Raw genomic sequence first — 16,606 nt, forward strand, 5'->3', positions numbered from 1 at the left:
ATGAACCACAAAAGAGTGGGGGAAGAGGCAGGTCATGAGGCAACACCATTTATACTAAATGTGTAAACTGCTTGACTACCACAACTGTCACCATTCTGGGAGGTGCAGCAGCTCTGAAAAGTGCTGAGAATTTTCAGTCAGAGAGATCCTGACTCTGCTCACAAAACTACAATTTGAAGTGTTCCTAGGGAGACAGCCAAGTCAGGTAAATTAAAGTTTGTAGCAAGACTACCACACACATACACACACACTCACACTCTTACTTCGTCAAAGACAGCGGTGCCTTGAAATGGACCACAAGCACTAAGAGACATATTGAATATTTTGGAGCCAACTTTCCCTCCTAGGAAAAGCCACTTTACTGTAACAAACAAAAGCAAAGGCAGTATAAGAGAAAAACAATCCTGTAGGCTATGCAGCAGTAGTCCAACTATTTCACACAGATGATTTCCAGAGGCATGAAACTCAATTGCTGGGGGAGGGCAAAACCTCCCTGTTTTGCTCCACGTGTCTAGAATCTCTACTGAAAGATTAAAACATCAATGGATTAGGATGATTAAAACATGAATGGTTTCTGAGAAAATTTGCTCCTGCTGCTCATTTCCATCCAGCCACAAAGCCACGACAGCCTCACTGATCCGCTGGAGAAGGGGGAGGGCATATGCTATGTGACACCAGCCAAGACTCCTCCAAAATATGCTCTGGTCCAATCTCAAAATGCCACCAGGAAGAAGTTTAATTCATCGTATCTGTTCTACACTGCTGTAGGAGGCCACAAGCCTCAGCAATTTCCCACCATGAGGGTTTTGTATGCTCCTTCCATGCTCTCAACTGTCTACATCCGTAAATTTTCTCTTCTTGTAATTCTGGACCAGGCTGGAGATGGTGATCTGAGAGGCCTGGCCCATCTCCCAGCTCTGGAAGTCATTCAGTCCCTTCTGACCAGCCTGAAACAAGCCCCGCTCCAGTTCGTCCATCCGGGCCACCAGCGCAGAGGTATCCTCGTTGTACGTGTTCTGGGAGGAGTCCATGATGCGACGGAATCGACCAATGAATGTCTAACAGGGGAAAGAAAGTTACTCAGAATGCAAGGAAGTCCTTCGGGGGCTGAAGGGCCATGGCTGTGGGCAACTGAAAAGAGTCCAGGTTGTACCCTAACCCGCCCTGAGCCATTTTGGAAAGGCGGTATACAAATCAAATAAATAAATACCTCTCTGGGGACTGCACACAGAGCCAACAATAATTAGGGCAACGCTAATAAAAGGGCACGGCTAGAGAGCTCAAGTTGCAATTTTAGGGCACATCAACATCTCAGCCATATTGTGTTATACATCAACTGGCATTTTAGTGTATGCATTAAATTTTCTCCTATCGGCAATCAGCACTCACCAGTGTCGTGGTGTGGGGATCATTCACCCACAAGTCTCCTGCAAAAGCAACTAGTGCCCCTTTAAGGAGTTGTTTTCACCTCCACTTTTGATCATTATTAACCTTACTGTCATTTGATCATTATTAACCTTACTGTAGGCTCATTCAATGGACATCAGAATTAAACAGGAAGCACACATGCACTCTAAGTGGAGCTGTCCATGGTTCCCATTCTTTCAGAGAAGTAGATTTAATTATTAATTCAGATTAAATCATTTAATTATGTATAATTCTGACTACTCAATTCTTAACCATAACTGTCTGCAAACACAGAAATCCTCATAAAACCTATTAAGCCATTACAAAAGGGGGGAATTCTGATCTTGAAAGCCATGGCTTGAAAATCAAATATTTAATTAGCCTGACCTGACTTCAGGATCTCTGAACTTGGAGCTGACTACTTGACTTGAACCTACAGCTTCCAAGACTGGTTACACTGAGAATGTTTCTACTAACTTGATATGTTTTATCTGGATTTAATTGTCTGCTGTCTGCTTATGGATTATCACAGATACTGGATTAGACTGAATGTCTTTAAATAATTAGATGAACCTTTTGGTAACTATTGCCTCTGCTTTGGGGTTGTGTCTATGCTTTTCAAATAACCTGCTCTCACAGTATTCTACTGGCCCATCTGTGGAGCCAGATCAGTGGCAAAGATTGGGTTCTTCAAGAAAGGAAGGGAATCATTCCTTTCCAGCTCTCCCTGACTTCCCCAGCCCTTTCTCCTAGCTACCTATGTCACACCAAAAGTGTGCCAGGTAATGCTGTGCTGCCTGAAGGAGAAGCCAGGTGGGAGGACAGCAATACAAGCTCAATCAGGGAGGTAGTTCAAGGCTGCTGCTGCTGCTGCTGCCACCACTGCAGCTCCTGTGCTGCTCCAGTCCAGCTGCCATTTGGAACAGGCCTCCTTAAGGTCCCCATCCATTTGATGTAGCAGAGCACAGCCAGGGGGAGCAACTGGTAAAAGAGGCCAGACAGTTGTCACAGCTAGCAACCTCTCTCTTTTCCCTGGGCTCCAGAAAATCCAGACTGTACAACTTACATAATTTATTAAACACAGAAAAGTCTAAGTGAGCAATCTGGATTTTGCATGGTAAGCAGGCAGAACAGATACAGAATGTTACCAACTCTCAGAAAGTACAAGGGAGAGGCCAGCTACACACAGCAAAGCAGATGGAAAGAAGATCAGAAGCAGCAGAGAGCAGAAGTCTTCTACTGAGATTAGTGCTTTACCTGCAGTACGGTCTGAGCTAGTTCAGTATTTTGAGGACTGTCAAAATTCAGGAGCTGGGAGCCAAGTCCATAGTAGTAGGGCCCCAGTTTATGCAGATCAACCACGTTAGCATCGGCATTGAACACTGTCCGCCAGCTCTCCTTGTAGATTTTCGGCAGCTCAACAGAAATGATCCTCCGCTTGTTCTCATACAGTCCTTTGGCCAGCCAGAGGGGAATTTCCAGCCTGGAACCCTGCATGCCCCACAGAAACAAAGACAAGTGAAAAACAAGAACACAGGAGATGTTTCAAGACTCTTAATATTACTATGAGAGAACTGCCCTGAAATCTCCAATGAGTTTAAACTGCCTCCCCAAATGAGCATATCGATATAGAATAGTGGGACTTGCAACCATCTACTTGTTGCATCAGCTGCCAAAGAGTGTTCCAGAGTAATTACTACAGCTCGAGGCAGTCATGAGCAAGTGTCGGCCATGGCCTCAAGAGCCCCTGGCCTGGAAATAAATGGTGTGGGGCTCAAGAGCATGAGACAGATTCTTGTGTGCATTTCTGCAAGGAACACAGCCCTCATGCAGAAAAGCATTTGCAGGAGGTGATCCCAAATTTACATTACAGTAAAAAATTAAAAATGGAAGTTAAAAGCTCCCGACTTAGGAGTTTCTGTGATTTGGCAACAGGTGGCAGTTTACACAAGCTCTGTAGCAGCAGAGCCTCCTACGTGCAAGAGTGAAATTATATGCAGGAGCAGAACACAGCAGGCCTATTCAGCCTTCAGGATTTCTCTTAGTGTCTAAAGTCTAACCTTACGAAGTTGTCCTGACCCACACTCAGCAGGAGCAGCCCCCTCAAGCTGCAATATGGGGGCAGCCAGCTGTATTTATAGTGGCAGGGCAAAAGCCTTTTTAGAACATTTAAGGAGCTGAACAAAAAAAACCCTGCATTGTTAATACACAAGCAGGGCAGCCGCTCCCGCCTATGCGGCTGTCTCTTGCTGAGGCGCGGGATGAGGCCACCCAGTTACAGCTACGTTAACAGCCTGAGTACTGCCATTGTTTTTTTACGGGCAAGAACTCCTTCCAAAGGAATCTGGGAGCTGGGCACTGTGCGCGAGTCTAGGTTTCCTGAGTCTATGTGGGCAACACCGGCCCGGACGGAAGCCGATTTGAAGCGGCTTCCGTTTGGCGCCCTCCCCGGGGGGTGCCGGGAGCTGTAGTCCCAACGCCCATGCCGCCAAGCGGGCGTTATTACCTCACCTCAGGGACGGCAGCGCCGGGCTCAGGGGCGGCCTTGCCTAGCACAGCGGCCAGGCGAGGCAAGGAGGTCTCGGCTCGACAAGGCAGCCTTTCCTGGGACATGAGAATGTCTGCCAACGAGAGAAAGTTCTCTTCGGGCCCCAGCCCGGCCTCCACCGGCGAATAGGCCTCGAACATGGCGCCGCCGACTCAGAGAGAAAGTGGCGCCTTCAAGCGCACGCCGCACGCATGCGCAAGGGGGCGGGGCTGGTGACGTCGAACCTCCCCGCCCCATCCGGGTCTCCGCCAAAGGTCGAGCCCGAGCGGTCGCTTTCGGCGCCGGGCTGAGCAGGCAGGTGATGCACCCGCTCCCACCCCCAGCGTCCCCCGCAGGGTGTGTCCTCCTCCTTCATTCGTCCCCCACTTTGCACAGCCCGAGGCTGGGTCCGTAGTTCTCTGACGTAGATAGGAACATAACATAGGGCAGCTGCCACTACTGAGTCAGACCCTTGGTCCACCTAGCTCAGGATTGTCTTCACAGACTGGCAGCGGCTTCTCCAAGGTTGCAGGCAGGAGTCTCTCTCAGCCCTCTCTTGGAGATGCTGCCAGGGAGGGAACTTGGGACCTTCTGCATTCAAGCATGTAGATTCTCTTCCCAGAGCAGCCCCATTATCCACTCAGAGGAATGTCTTGCAGCGCTTGCTCACATGTAGCCTCCCATCCAAATGCAAACCAGGGTGGGCCCTGCTTAGCAAAGGGGACAAGTCGTACTTGCTACCACAAGACCAGCTCTCCTCTAGCAGTTCCCAGTCTCGGGTCCCGCCTCTTGTTGGGCCACAAACTGCCCTCATCCCCAGGCTGCAGCCACCGTGGCCAAAGGCAAGGCTACCCAGAGGGAGGGGCAACTTGCCTCGGGCCCCTCCCCCCACAAACTAAGCCCCGCCCCATCTCAGCTCCATCTGGCTGGCTCCTTTCCCAGCCAGCCCTCCCTGTGAGACCCTCTTGCTATACCCCACTCCCCAGCTAGGCCTGGCCGGTCCCAGCCCAGCTGTCACCTTCACATTGATTGGCTGAAACCTCCACCTGCAGAGTTCCTTCTGCTTTAATCTGATTGGACAGGGCCTTTACCTGGGGGACCTTCTCATTGGTCGGTTTGGGGCTACCACCCCAAAATAAACCCCGAAGCTCTGTGCAGACTTCCAAGAGAGGCAGGTAGCACCAGCCAGCCAAGCAGACAGACCTTCCCTTGACAACAGTGGAAGAACTGCCTCCAGCATTGTGGCCTAAACCAAGCTAGCACAGAGGAATTCCTCACACACATCCTGTGGACAGGCAGGACCCTCCACTGCCCTGCACGGAGGTTTTGCTGGCTGCACCTTGCACAGCTCTGTAGGGAGGAGGCCTCCCAGCGTGGGGTTTTAAAACCAGCCTTGATAAGGTGCCTCCTCCCTCCTTGCCCACCTCAATACCCCGGGCGAGGGGCAGCTACACAAGAGGCTTGCGCGAGTTTCTGTCTGTTTGTTTGTTTGTTGCATTTTTATACCGCCTTTCTGCCTTGACAAAGGCACCCAAAGCAGTTTGCGATATTAAAACAAGGGAATTACATACGATTAATAAACCGTCATCTCAGGCTGTTGTTTTTTTCAGGAGCTGAGGACAAGAGCTTGCATTTTTAAACTGGGGCAGGAAGCTAGTGGGCATTTGGGTGTCAGTGTCCCCCAGTAAGTTATCAGCAGTTCTCCAGCCTCCCTTTGAAAGGATGGAGGACATTGGGGAGATGGTTGCTCAGCAGCTTTGGGCACCCCATCCCCGGATGCTTTTTTCTTGGGCCCCTGCCCATCTTCTGGCCTCCGGGGCGGGGCGGGGGCGGGGGGGGCTTCCGTCCATCCCGGTGCTTGCTTCCCATCCCTCCCCCCAGTTCAGCTATTTGTGAATAATCAGCACATGATAAAAGCAAGCCTCCTCTCTCCTTGCAAGGAAAAGAGCCCTGTCAAAGGCGGCTCCCTTCCCACCACTTAAGGCAGTGGGGAATGTTCAACAGTTTCCTTTGTGGCCTGAAAGAGGGGCTGCAGGGAGCATTCTGCAGGTGATTATTTTTGTAGGCAATTATTATTATTATTATTATTATTATTATCACTACTACTACTACTACTAGGAGGGAAATGTGTGCTTTGAAAAGGGAAATGGAGAAAAGAAAACCAGGCTGCTTGGTGTTAACCATGCCAGAGATTCCCACGAACGGGCAGCAGCACAGCCTCCTCAACAGAGTTCAGCCAGGCAGGCTCTGTTCTTTCCCATGGTAAGCACCAGTTGGTGCCAGAGGAGTCTCCTCCCAAATAGCAGCTGTGGGGACCAAACCTGGATTGAAACCATGCTGGGGGTGAAGAGACCAACCATACATTGGTCTCCCCAATGCTGTGGTCCAGCCCTGAGTTGCCTCCCCACCCCCAGAGCTGCTATCTAGTATTATTGAAACACACACACACACACACACCATTGCAGAGAACCTGCTGAAAGTAAGGTCTAGTTTGGCCCCGAAATGCAGAAGAGCAGAATACAGGTCACTCAGTCCAAACGGAAGGCCCATCTAAATCAGATTCTTCAGCAATCTGTGGAGGTTACAAGTAAGGGGTCTAGAGCAGTTTCTCAACCACCGGTCCGTGAGCTATTGGGTCCCGGTCCGTCACACGTAGAGGGGCTGGGCCTGGGATCCACGGAGCCTGGGCGAGCTCTCCAGAGCTCATTTCTAGGCAGGCAGCCCTCGTTGCTGGAGAACATTAATTTAGCTTCCTCAAATGAATATTATCCAGCAACGAGGGCTGCCTGGAAATGAGCTCTAGAGAGCTCCCAGTGGTGGCCCCTAGCAGCCCAAAACTGTTTTGGGGGCCTGGGGTTGGGGTGGGGGGGTGACCCCTATACTAACTGCTGGTCCAGGAAACAGCACATGAACAATGGGGGGGTGGGGTTTGCATCGGTGTCATGGCCAAGAAGGCCCTGCCGTGCATCACTCCTCTCAGCACTGTCCCCGCAACAAAAGAACGTGGAGTAAGGTCTCCCCAGGCTACACACATGTTTAGGGTTTATTGCCTTCTGCTGAGGGATTTGCAATGCATCTTACTGTGGTTTTGTTGGTTTTTTTAAGTGGATGATATAATTTGGCTGAAAAGCCACCTGGAATTCTTCTGAAAAAGGCAAGATAAACTTCTAATAAAATGAATGGATTCATATTTCTAACAAATCTCCACATTTTTTAGGTTCTGTTTGCACTTGCTGGCAAAATGGAAACTGAGGCCAGAGTGATGGTGATCTAAGAGCAGAATTCTGGCTCCCCAGAACAACTTCTGGCACACAGGAGTTGGTCTCCTGCTTTTTTGCCTCCTGAGCAACTCTGGAAGAAAGCCCAGTTTCATGCAGTGGGACTCCATTTGCAAAGGGAAGGTCTTTCTGCTTATTCACTCCCTGTCCACATTGCCTTGTTCTCTGTAATGCAATTTCTCAGCACCATCTGCTGGCCATTTGCAATCCGTGATGAAAATTAAATAACTTTTTAAAGTTGTTTCAGAAGACATGATTTTCATCATGAATTGCCCCCAAATGGCCAGCAGATGGAGTGCTCAATTGCATGAGGGGGAAGCAGGCAATGGGAACTGGGAGTGGATAAGTGAAAAGACCTTCTATTTTCAGAGGACTTCTCTGTCTGGAAATACCCAAAGGCCCTGGACAAGGAAAAGTCACCTTCCTGGAAACGTCTTTTGACCTGACTGAGCTCAACTCACTCTTTGGGGAGGAAAGCTGGTCTTGTGGCAGCAAGCATGAATTGTCCCCTTTGCTAAGCAAGATCTGCCCTGGTTTGCATCTGAATGGGAGACATCATGTAAGCACTGTCAGATATTTGGATGGGGCCACTCTGGGAAGGGCATGCATGCAGGAGGTTCCAAGTTCCCTCCCATAAGAACAGCCCAGCTGGATCAGGTCTAAGGTCTACCTAGTCCAGCATCCCATTTCACTCAGTAACCCACCAGATACCTCTGGACTACGAGATTTGCAATGGTTAAGGTGCTGCAAAGTGCAGCAGAATAAGGCAGCGGTTGGAAACCGTGAGCACAGCAGCTTTGATGCAGTTTTCTATGCAACATGACAGGGTTTTGGCCGTCTGTATTGCCCGCCACTGCGGCAGATTTTCTGGGCAGGAGGTGTCCATATTCCACCTGGATCGCAATCACTGCCCCCCTTCCTCAGTTTCCAGCCAATAGGGTCACAGAGGGGGTGGGGAACTGCTGACACAACAAACTCTCTTTTAAAAAACCACAAAATTTCTCGCTGCTTTTGTGCAAAACTTTCTCCTTTGCGCAAGCAGAAGCACCAAACAAGGTGGGGTGTGAGACCAATGGGATCAAAAGCCAAGGACAAAAATGGAAATGAGATGGAGCAGAAAAACATTCGATATATTTTTTAAAAGAAAAAGAAACCAGCTTTGCATTTCCAGATGTGACCGAAACCTAGGGCCAAACACAGACATGAAAAACCAAGAGGCGACAACATATTAAGAAAAATATGTTGTGTGGCTTTACATATCAACAGATCCTCAGTCAGCCAAATGAGCCAGAAAATCCACAGAATGAATGTGTCCCCCCCGCCACAAAAAAGGTCTTAATGAAAAACATGAGTGATTGAAATCAAAAGCCAAACGCAGATGAGAAATGAGTTGCACTCTTGCACAAAAAATCATGTAGAGAAATAGAAAGAATTTTTTTTTACAAGAGTGGCAACATTATTTCAGGAATGGGTTAGCTGAAAAATCAGCTATGCCAAGTGAATCATCCAGACCACACTGCACTGCAACACATCAAACACAGAGCAAGCTGTGTTTTCACATACAACAGAAAAACACAGCACTTTCCTGCAACAATTTTACAACATGATAGGGCCAAAATGCATCAATAAAACCCAAATCAAGGAATCAGATATATGGACGGCACCTTGGTGACAGCACAGTGACCGCGGTGTCACAACATGAGAAATGTGGAGGGGAGCTTAACGGATGTGTTGCGAAACTGTAGCAGCATGTAATCAGGAAAATGCCCTGGAAATCCCACAAGCAAGAGCTGAGGGCATGCCTTCTCTCTTGCTGTTGCTCCCCTGCAACAGGTAATCTTGCCTCTTAGGTTTGAGGTGGCCTATAGCCCTCAGACTGTCCTCCATGAATTTATCTAAGCCCTTCTTAAAGCCATCTAAGTTGGTGGCTGTCACCACACCTTGTGGCAGAGAATTCCTTAGGTTCACTATGCATTGTGTGAAGAAGTATTTCCTTTTGTTGGATCTAAATTTCTTGGCAATTGGTTTCATGAGATGACCCCTAGTTCTAGTGTTATGAGGAAATTTTCTCTCTTTCCACGCTCTCTACACCTTGCATAATTTTATATACCTCTATCATGTCACACCTCAGTCACATTTTTCTCTACACTAAAAAGCCCCAGGTGTTGTAGCCTTGCCTCATAAAGAAGATGCTCTAGGCCTCTGATCATCTTGGTTGCCCTCTTCTGCACCTTCTCCATTTCTATAATGTCCTTTTTGAGGTACAGTGACCATAACTGTACACAGTACTCCAGATGTGGCTGCACCATAGTTTTGTATAAGGGCATTATAATATTAACAGTTTTATTTTCAATCCCCTTCCTAATGATTCCAAGCATGGAATTGGCCTTTTCCACAGCTGCCGCATATTGAGTCAACACTTCCAATGAGCTGTCCACCACAACTCTCCTGGTCAGTTACTGACAGTTCAGACCCCATCAGTGTATATGTGAAGTTGGGGCTTTTTGCCCAAACTCAGTGCATCGCTTTTAACTTGCAAATATTGAACCACATCTGCCATTTTGTTGCCCACTCCCCCCGTTTGGAGAGATAATTTTGGAGCTCCTCTCAATCTAAATAGTTTGATGTCACCTGCAAATGTGGCCCCTTCGCTGCTTACCCCAACTTCCAAATCATTTATGAAGTTCTGGTCCCAGTACAGATCCTTGGGGGACCCTGCTTCTTACCCCCCTCCATTTAGAGAACTGTCTATTTATACCTACCCTCTGTTTCCTGTCCTTCAACCATTTACTAATAGCATCACTCTGGCATCTCCAAGATAGGTCTGAGAAAGACTCCTGCCTGTAACCCTGGAGAAGCCGCTGCCAGTAAACAATACTGAGCTAGACGGTCTGACTTGGTATACTGCAGCTTCCTGTCTTCCTATGTTCCATCTGTTGAGGTGGGGTTACTACAGAAAGAAACAGTAGACAAGCATCTTCTTGACCAATGGGAAAGGATTGTGCGGGAGAGTGGTGAAGGCCATGCGGACTGCAGGAAGGAACCACAAATACTATGGTAACCATGACCTAACAGTGGTGGTTGATGCAGCATGGAAGCATGGCAGAACAAAGAAGATGTGGCACTCCTGGGTTGTGCCCGATAATGGCAGAAAGCCAGAAGTCAGAAGAACAGGCCAAGAGCTCTTTGGTATAAGAAGGCAGAAAAATATTTCTTTGTCCTGGCCAGATTAACTCGGCGATGGGGTGGGAGAAGCAGTTTGCAGGAGAGAAATGCTTTGTAGAAGGAGGCAAGCCTAGAATCATAGGATGGGATTTCTTGAGAGGCTAACAGGAGGAGAAACCCAGTAGCCCCAAGGCTGTGGCTTCAGCAGCATGGACAACGGAGTCCCCCTCCATCTCTTCTACTGAAGAGAAGCTACTTCCCTCTCAACCCAGCCTGGGAGGAAGGACATCTCTGATCCTCAAGCCACGTCATGACTGTCTAAAGCCATGACTTGGAGCTTTCCATCTTAGGCAACCCTTTCCTGCATCAGTGGGTCTTCCAAAGAACCTCTGCACCTTTGCCATGGAAATGTAATGCATTACTGCAGAGGATTCTGGGCACATCGAGAGTTCATGTGTGGCACTATGACTGGCCAGAACAGTTGGGGTCTCACCACTGGCCCGTGTGAACAGATAGTGTGGCCTCCAACTACCCAATTCTCTCTTACAGTGGTGCATTTAAGACTATAGGAAGCTGCCATATACTGAGTCAGGCCCTTGGTCAATCTAGCTTAGTATTGTCTACAGAGACTGGCAGCAGCTTCTCCTAGGTTGCAGGCAGGAATCTCTCAGCCCTATCTTGGAGATGCCGCCAGGGGGGGAACTTGGAACATAGATGCCTCTTCCCAGAGTGGCTCCATCCCCTGAGGGGAATATCTCACAGTGTTTGCACCAAGTCTCCCATTCATATGCAACCAGGGTGGACCCTGATTAGCTAAGAGGACAAGTCATGCTTGCTACCACCAGACCAGCTCTCCTCTCCTGGAGAACTAGAGAGGGAGTGGGGGGCAGGCTGTCTCTTGAGGAAATTCTGCCCAAATCAAAACTTTATTCTGATTTTTAACTGAAAAGCCCCAAGGAACCCCAAGGCTCCCCAGAACATGGCTTGAAATACTACTGATCTCGAGGAACTTAGGCAGTGTCCTTCTACTGAGACAGACCCTAGCTCTCTCTCTTCCAGTGCTGTCTACACTGAGTAGCAGCGGTTTCCCCAAGATTTCAGGCAGGAGTCTCGATGCCAGGGAGGGAACCTGGGGCCTTCTGCATGCCAAGCAGCTGCTCTGCCCCTAGGCTTGTGGTTTGTGTGTTTTAACAAGGCCTAAAGCAAAGGTTTCCGAGGATAAAATGACCCCTGCAGAATGGTGCTCCTCTGGGAATACTCCCTTCCCTTTGCTGTTCCAGCCGCCCTGCAGAGGAAGTTCCTGAGCTGCTGGGCAGTCAAGCCAGCAGGTGGTGGTGGTGGTGGAAGAACTAGGTGAGCTTCTGGGAAGTGCCTGAGCCAACCCAGCATCCTGCCTCTTTTTGACAGGGGCACCACCTGGGAGGCCGGCTGCTGCTTCTCCTGTGCTGGTCCATTCTGCCCTCTTGTGCGGACGGTGAGTGACATTCCGGAGGCTGGCCTTGCAGCAGAGCTTGAGTTACTGCAGGGGGAGTGACTAGGAGGGCCTCTCGGGCTCCAAGGAAGTAGCCAAAGCCAGCAGAAAGGAGATGGGGACCCTCCCTGAGCACCTGAGCTGGGGGCTGCCAGGGGAAGGGGGTGTCTGTGTGTGATCTCTGCTCTCAGTGCCATGGCAGATGGCCCGACCTTCCGATGACACCATCTGAATCAGCACACTGTGAAGAAGGTAGCATTCTTGGCAGAGGCCCCACCTGCAACTGGCTCCGCATTTTGCAGAGTAAATCTGTTGCCATTTGTGTGTCATTTTCCCTTCAGCTCACAGAGTGACTTTGCCAAAGCTATCTTTGTGCGTGAGCAGGGGATGGAGTCCTTCAAGCCAAGCAGCTTGTTCACTGGGCCAGATGCTCTGTGCGCTTTCCAGACTTTGAGTTTCCTTGTGGAAATGGTTAGGACTCCTGCAACATCCCGAAGGGTGAGGCAGAACTCTAGGAGCTGCTGGGCTCTAGGACCCACCAAGCCCAGGCGAGCCCTCCTTGCCCTCCTCACTGCTAGAAGGGCTTGCTCCCCACACGCCCCAAGGTGAGGATTTGTGGGCAGCCCCATGGCCGTGGGAAGCCTTTCAGTGGCCAAAGATCCCGCGGGGGAGAGGGGTGTTCTGTATCCGGCAGCACATCTCTGGCTCTGGACTCCATGCCTATAAGAAAAGGGAAAGGAGGGAGGGCATGCGCAGGCAGAGCCTGGACCACCGACTGGTGCCTCTTCTTCCCCTCAGGTGTAGGCTGCGGCAAGCAGGACAGCAGAGCTCCCACAAGCATCGCGCAGGAGTTTGCAGTCCTGGGTGAATTTCCTTGGGTGGTGTCACTGCAGGATCGCCAAGGCCGCCACGTGGCCTTTGGGTCCATCCTCAGCAAGCACTGGATACTGAGTGTGGCCTCCAGTTTCCAGAACAGGTAGGTGCCAACGTGGAGGATTCTGTGTGTGCACACCCAGGCCTAGCACAAGCACGGCAGCCGACGGCTGTTGCCTCAGGCACTAGCTCAGGGCTGGCGGCGGCGGCCATGGTGGGCAGCTGGACTTCCACCTGCATTGCGTTTCCTAGGCAGGCATCTGGTCTCATCAGGCAATGGGGCCTGCGAGGGCTCGCCTCCCCAATACCCAGCGGGACAGCCTACCACCTGGCTGCTACCAACCCAGCTGAATATCCCTCAGAGCCCCCGGAAGGATTTCCTTGCTGTGGGTGGTGTTTCAGCACAGGCAGAGCTCGTACTCTCCAGAGAGAGTCAAAAGGCTGGCACCTCTGGCAGCCAGGAAGGATGCACCCCTTTTGCTCACTGAAGGCCGAGGGGAAGAGTGCAGCCTGCCTGCTGCGGCCCCCTGCCAAAAGCTTCCCCGCAAGTGCTCTGGGGAGCTGCTTGGCTTGTGGGGTGTCTGCTGCATCCCCCTACAGGGGAGCCATTTCTGCAGCCAGGTGGGGTTCCTTAGGATGGCAGAAAGATCCCCGTTCCCCTAACCCTTAAACAGGCACCCAAGAGCCAGGGGGTCGGCCACTTCCTCTCACCCCCACCTCCACGCTGCTGGCTTTGCCCGTCATGCACAGTCAGGCGCCTCGCCAGGAGAAGGCGGCCAGGAATGGAAGGGGGTGTGGGTTCAGGCAGAGGCCAGGGAGCATGCCTCCTGCCAGGCCGGGACGTGTGCAAGACTTGGGCAGCGTCTGCTCTCTTCCTTGCCAGGAGCCAGATCTCGGCCTTGGTTGGGGTCACCAGTCCACAGCAGAGGCACAAGCCGCTTCTCATCAGCACCACCATCCAGCACCAGGCTTTTGATGAACTCACCCTTGTCCACGACCTGGCCCTCCTGAAGACAGCTGCCCCGCTCTCATTCAGCCAGGCGGTGCAGCCCATCTGCTTCCCCTTCCCAAACCTCCCTGCTGCCGCTCTGGAAAACTGCTTGCTTGTGGGCTGGCTGAACCCACATGCAGGTGAGTCGTGCTGGCCCTTGGGCATCCCTCCCTCCTGGATCTACAAGGACAGGGAGGCGAAGTGGCCCTGGCTCTGCTGTCCGTGCACTGCACTGCTACCCTCCCTTCCTAGCAGAAGCTCAGGGCTATGGGTCTGGCCTCAGGCTGTTGTTGTTGGCCTCACCACTGATGTGGTGTCATGCTGTCCCTTGGGAAGATGCCTAGCTCTCCCACTCATCTTCCCCACCTGCCACTGTGGATCTGCCTTGCAGGTATCTACATTTCGGAACTTCTACAGTGCCTTCTTGCTGGGCACTAAAGTCGTCCAGCACTTCCAAGCTTTTTGCTGAGATTCCAGTTGAGTCCCCTCGCATAATTAAGTGACCAGCAGTCACTCCTAGTGTAGGCAGTTTCTCCAGTGCCAGGGGCTGATGAAACCATGTGCTTTGCTCAAGCCTCCTGCAGGGTACACCAGAGAGAGCCATTCCTTTGCCGACAGTCTTGGGCTGAAAGCGGACATGAGGTTTCAGAACAAGAGGCGAGCCTGTGCTGGGCTCTGTGCAGAGGGAAAAGCCCCCGTGTGTGTGTGTGTTGGGCTCTGTTGCCAGCTAAGCCCTGTCCAGGCCTCAGAAGGCTGGCCCTCTCTCACGCCTTGATCTCTTGGTCCAGACAGGAAGCGACTCTCTACGGAAGCTTTCGGTGGTGGACGTGGACCCCTGTCCCCTGCACAGAATCGTGACCACCGAGTGTGCCAGCCACAGGGATGGTGACAATGTGCCTGGATGCCTGGTGAGGAAGAGAAGTTCACAGCCTTCTCTATGTCATGCCATTAACCCCTGCCATGCTTTAACCTCACATTTCATGACGTGATAAAAGGTGGCAGTTCCCCACTTTTTCAGAGCTAGCAGTTCCTTTGTAGAGACTGCAAACACACCCAACAAAGATGTATTGAAAAGATGGAAATTGCCCCACCCTTTTAATGGGGAGAATTGCTGCCGACATTATTTTGTACAATGGCAGGTGTGTTTAGCTGTCCTAGGTGACATTTGTGTATCCCTTAAGAGAGTCAGTAAAAAATTATGCAAGAAACGTTGCATGAGAACAAAAGGCCTGTTAAAAGCTAGGTGACCTAGATGTGCCTTGCTGCTTAGCATCTGCATTTGTGGTTCCGAGGGCTGAACCAGGCCACAGTTGGATTAAAGGATCTAGATAACCAGAGATCTCCTGTGAATATTACATCTACTGCACTGAAACGAACGGTGCCTTTTATTGCCTAGAAAGGCCTGTAGAGAGCCTCACAACAGCCAAAGTTTGAGAAGAGGCCCAGTGTTTGAGTAGGATTTTCTTAGCTGTGAGCCATGCATGGGATGGATGGACCTCGCCCCAGGATGGACCATGTGCCAGGCACATGGGAGGAGTCAGAGGCTGGGAGACAAGGGCGCTTTCCAGATTACCCGCTGCAACAGTGTCACTACATGTCTGTTAAGTGTGATTCCGTACTGCCTGTGTTTTGACACTGCAGTCCCTGTGCTGTCAGCAAGGTGCTGGTCACATTTCTGATGCCATTTTCAGGTTTTACCTTTGCTACAACGTTGTAAAAAAATAGCTGGATTTTCCTGTTGTAGGAGGTTTGCGCAAGCTAGTCAAGACTGCTCCCCCTGCTGGTGGCTTTGTGCAACACCCTTTATTTACGGTTTCAATGCGATCCTGCCAAGCCCAAGCATCTTGTTGCTTTCCAGATCGTGTGATCTGGAAAGCAACAAGATGCCAGATTCCTTGCACAAGCTACACCAGCGAGGGCTGAAGGTGCCAACTCACACTGCCTGGTGCTTCTGCAGCCAGTTTGCACTGATCTGCTTGTGGCAATCCAAGTTCAAGGCCAACGCGGACCGCCAGGAGCACCAAGCACCACTTGGCTTGCTCAGCGCTCCTTTGGAAGGTCTGTGGAGAGGAGCAAACTGGCAGCTAATCCTCCAGTGGCCCACTACGGGCAAGCCACACAAAGCCCTCCTCACTCTCACAACGGTGGTGGGCCCTACCTGAGTAGTGGCGAGCTCTTCCCCTCCCTTCCCCGGGTCTCTGAGCTTGATCTCCCGGCTTCCTCTCTCTCTCCAAGGGTGACCCAGGCAACCCAGTCGCGTGCCAGGCACCGGGCACAGGCCAGTGGGTGCTGAAGGGAGTCCTGAGCAAGGGCGGTGCAAGATGCTACGGGCCGTTCCTCTACACCCGGGTCTCCTCCTACAGTGAGTGGATCGTGGCCACCACAGCCAAGCAGGGAACCCCCGTCCCGCCCACCTTCGTGGAGAAACACTTTGCCTCCTGGATCCCAGCAGGGGAGAACAGAGGGGTCGCGGAGCCCTTGCGTCGGGCCCGAGTGCTCAACTCCTCAGACTCTGGGGAAGAGCCTCCTGGCCAGCTGCAAGCAGAAGAGGCGCTGGAAGGCAGCAGCTCAGGCCAGCCGGTGGAGCCCCAGGGCAAGGCGCTGCTGCCCGTCTACTATGATTACTACAGCGGGGAGGTGATGCCCATCTCCACGGCCAAGCGGGGCCAGCCTCAGGGACCCCGAGGAGTGCTCTGCGCCAGTTCCTTGCTCCATCTCCTGACTTTCTGGGCCATCAGTTAGGTTGTGAGCACCACCAACATGGCTGAGATGTGCAGTGATGGACTCCTCAGGCTGCTCATGTGTCGCGGTCTCCTGGAAGAGCCTCTTGGGCTATTAAAGTCTAAGCCCTCCTGGGGCCCCTCCCCTGACCCACTTGGTACAAAATGACTCCA

At 51.3% G+C, this 16,606-nt stretch overlaps 2 protein-coding genes across 2 annotated transcripts; one reads left to right on the forward strand and one right to left on the reverse strand.

Moving 5' to 3' along the window:
• Window positions 1-320: 320 nt before the first annotated feature.
• Window positions 321-4,197, reverse strand: GINS3 (GINS complex subunit 3). Its single transcript, XM_053271452.1, has 3 exons — window positions 3,919-4,197; window positions 2,665-2,898; window positions 321-1,058 (listed from the first exon to the last, which is right to left on the reverse strand). Exons 1-3 carry the CDS (start codon window positions 4,093-4,095, stop codon window positions 828-830), a joined length of 642 nt encoding a protein of 213 aa, XP_053127427.1. The 5' UTR covers window positions 4,096-4,197; the 3' UTR covers window positions 321-827.
• PRSS54 (serine protease 54) lies at window positions 4,094-16,576 on the forward strand. Its single transcript, XM_053271317.1, has 7 exons — window positions 4,094-4,118; window positions 4,156-4,253; window positions 11,785-11,851; window positions 12,647-12,824; window positions 13,605-13,852; window positions 14,505-14,620; window positions 15,948-16,576. Exons 1-7 carry the CDS (start codon window positions 4,094-4,096, stop codon window positions 16,452-16,454), a joined length of 1,239 nt encoding a protein of 412 aa, XP_053127292.1. The 3' UTR covers window positions 16,455-16,576.
• Window positions 16,577-16,606: the final 30 nt, after the last annotated feature.

Source organism: Hemicordylus capensis, chromosome 9 (genome assembly GCF_027244095.1).
Source record: "Hemicordylus capensis ecotype Gifberg chromosome 9, rHemCap1.1.pri, whole genome shotgun sequence".
Taxonomy (NCBI): domain Eukaryota; kingdom Metazoa; phylum Chordata; class Lepidosauria; order Squamata; family Cordylidae; genus Hemicordylus; species Hemicordylus capensis.

Coding starts and splice junctions, on each gene's coding strand:
- PRSS54 (XM_053271317.1), top strand. CDS start 4,094: ATGGCGCCGCCGACTCAGAGAGAAA. Junction 4,119..4,155: donor GCCGCCGACTCAGAGAGAAA/GTGGCGCCTTCA, acceptor CGCATGCGCAAG/GGGGCGGGGCTGGTGACGTC. Junction 14,621..15,947: donor ACAATGTGCCTGGATGCCTG/GTGAGGAAGAGA, acceptor TCTCTCTCCAAG/GGTGACCCAGGCAACCCAGT.
- GINS3 (XM_053271452.1), bottom strand. CDS start 4,095: ATGTTCGAGGCCTATTCGCCGGTGGAGGCCGGGCTGGGGCCCGAAGAG. Junction 2,899..3,918: donor CCGGCGCTGCCGTCCCTGAG/GTGAGGTAATAA, acceptor TGGGGCATGCAG/GGTTCCAGGCTGGAAATTCC. Junction 1,059..2,664: donor TAGCTCAGACCGTACTGCAG/GTAAAGCACTAA, acceptor TTCCCCTGTTAG/ACATTCATTGGTCGATTCCG.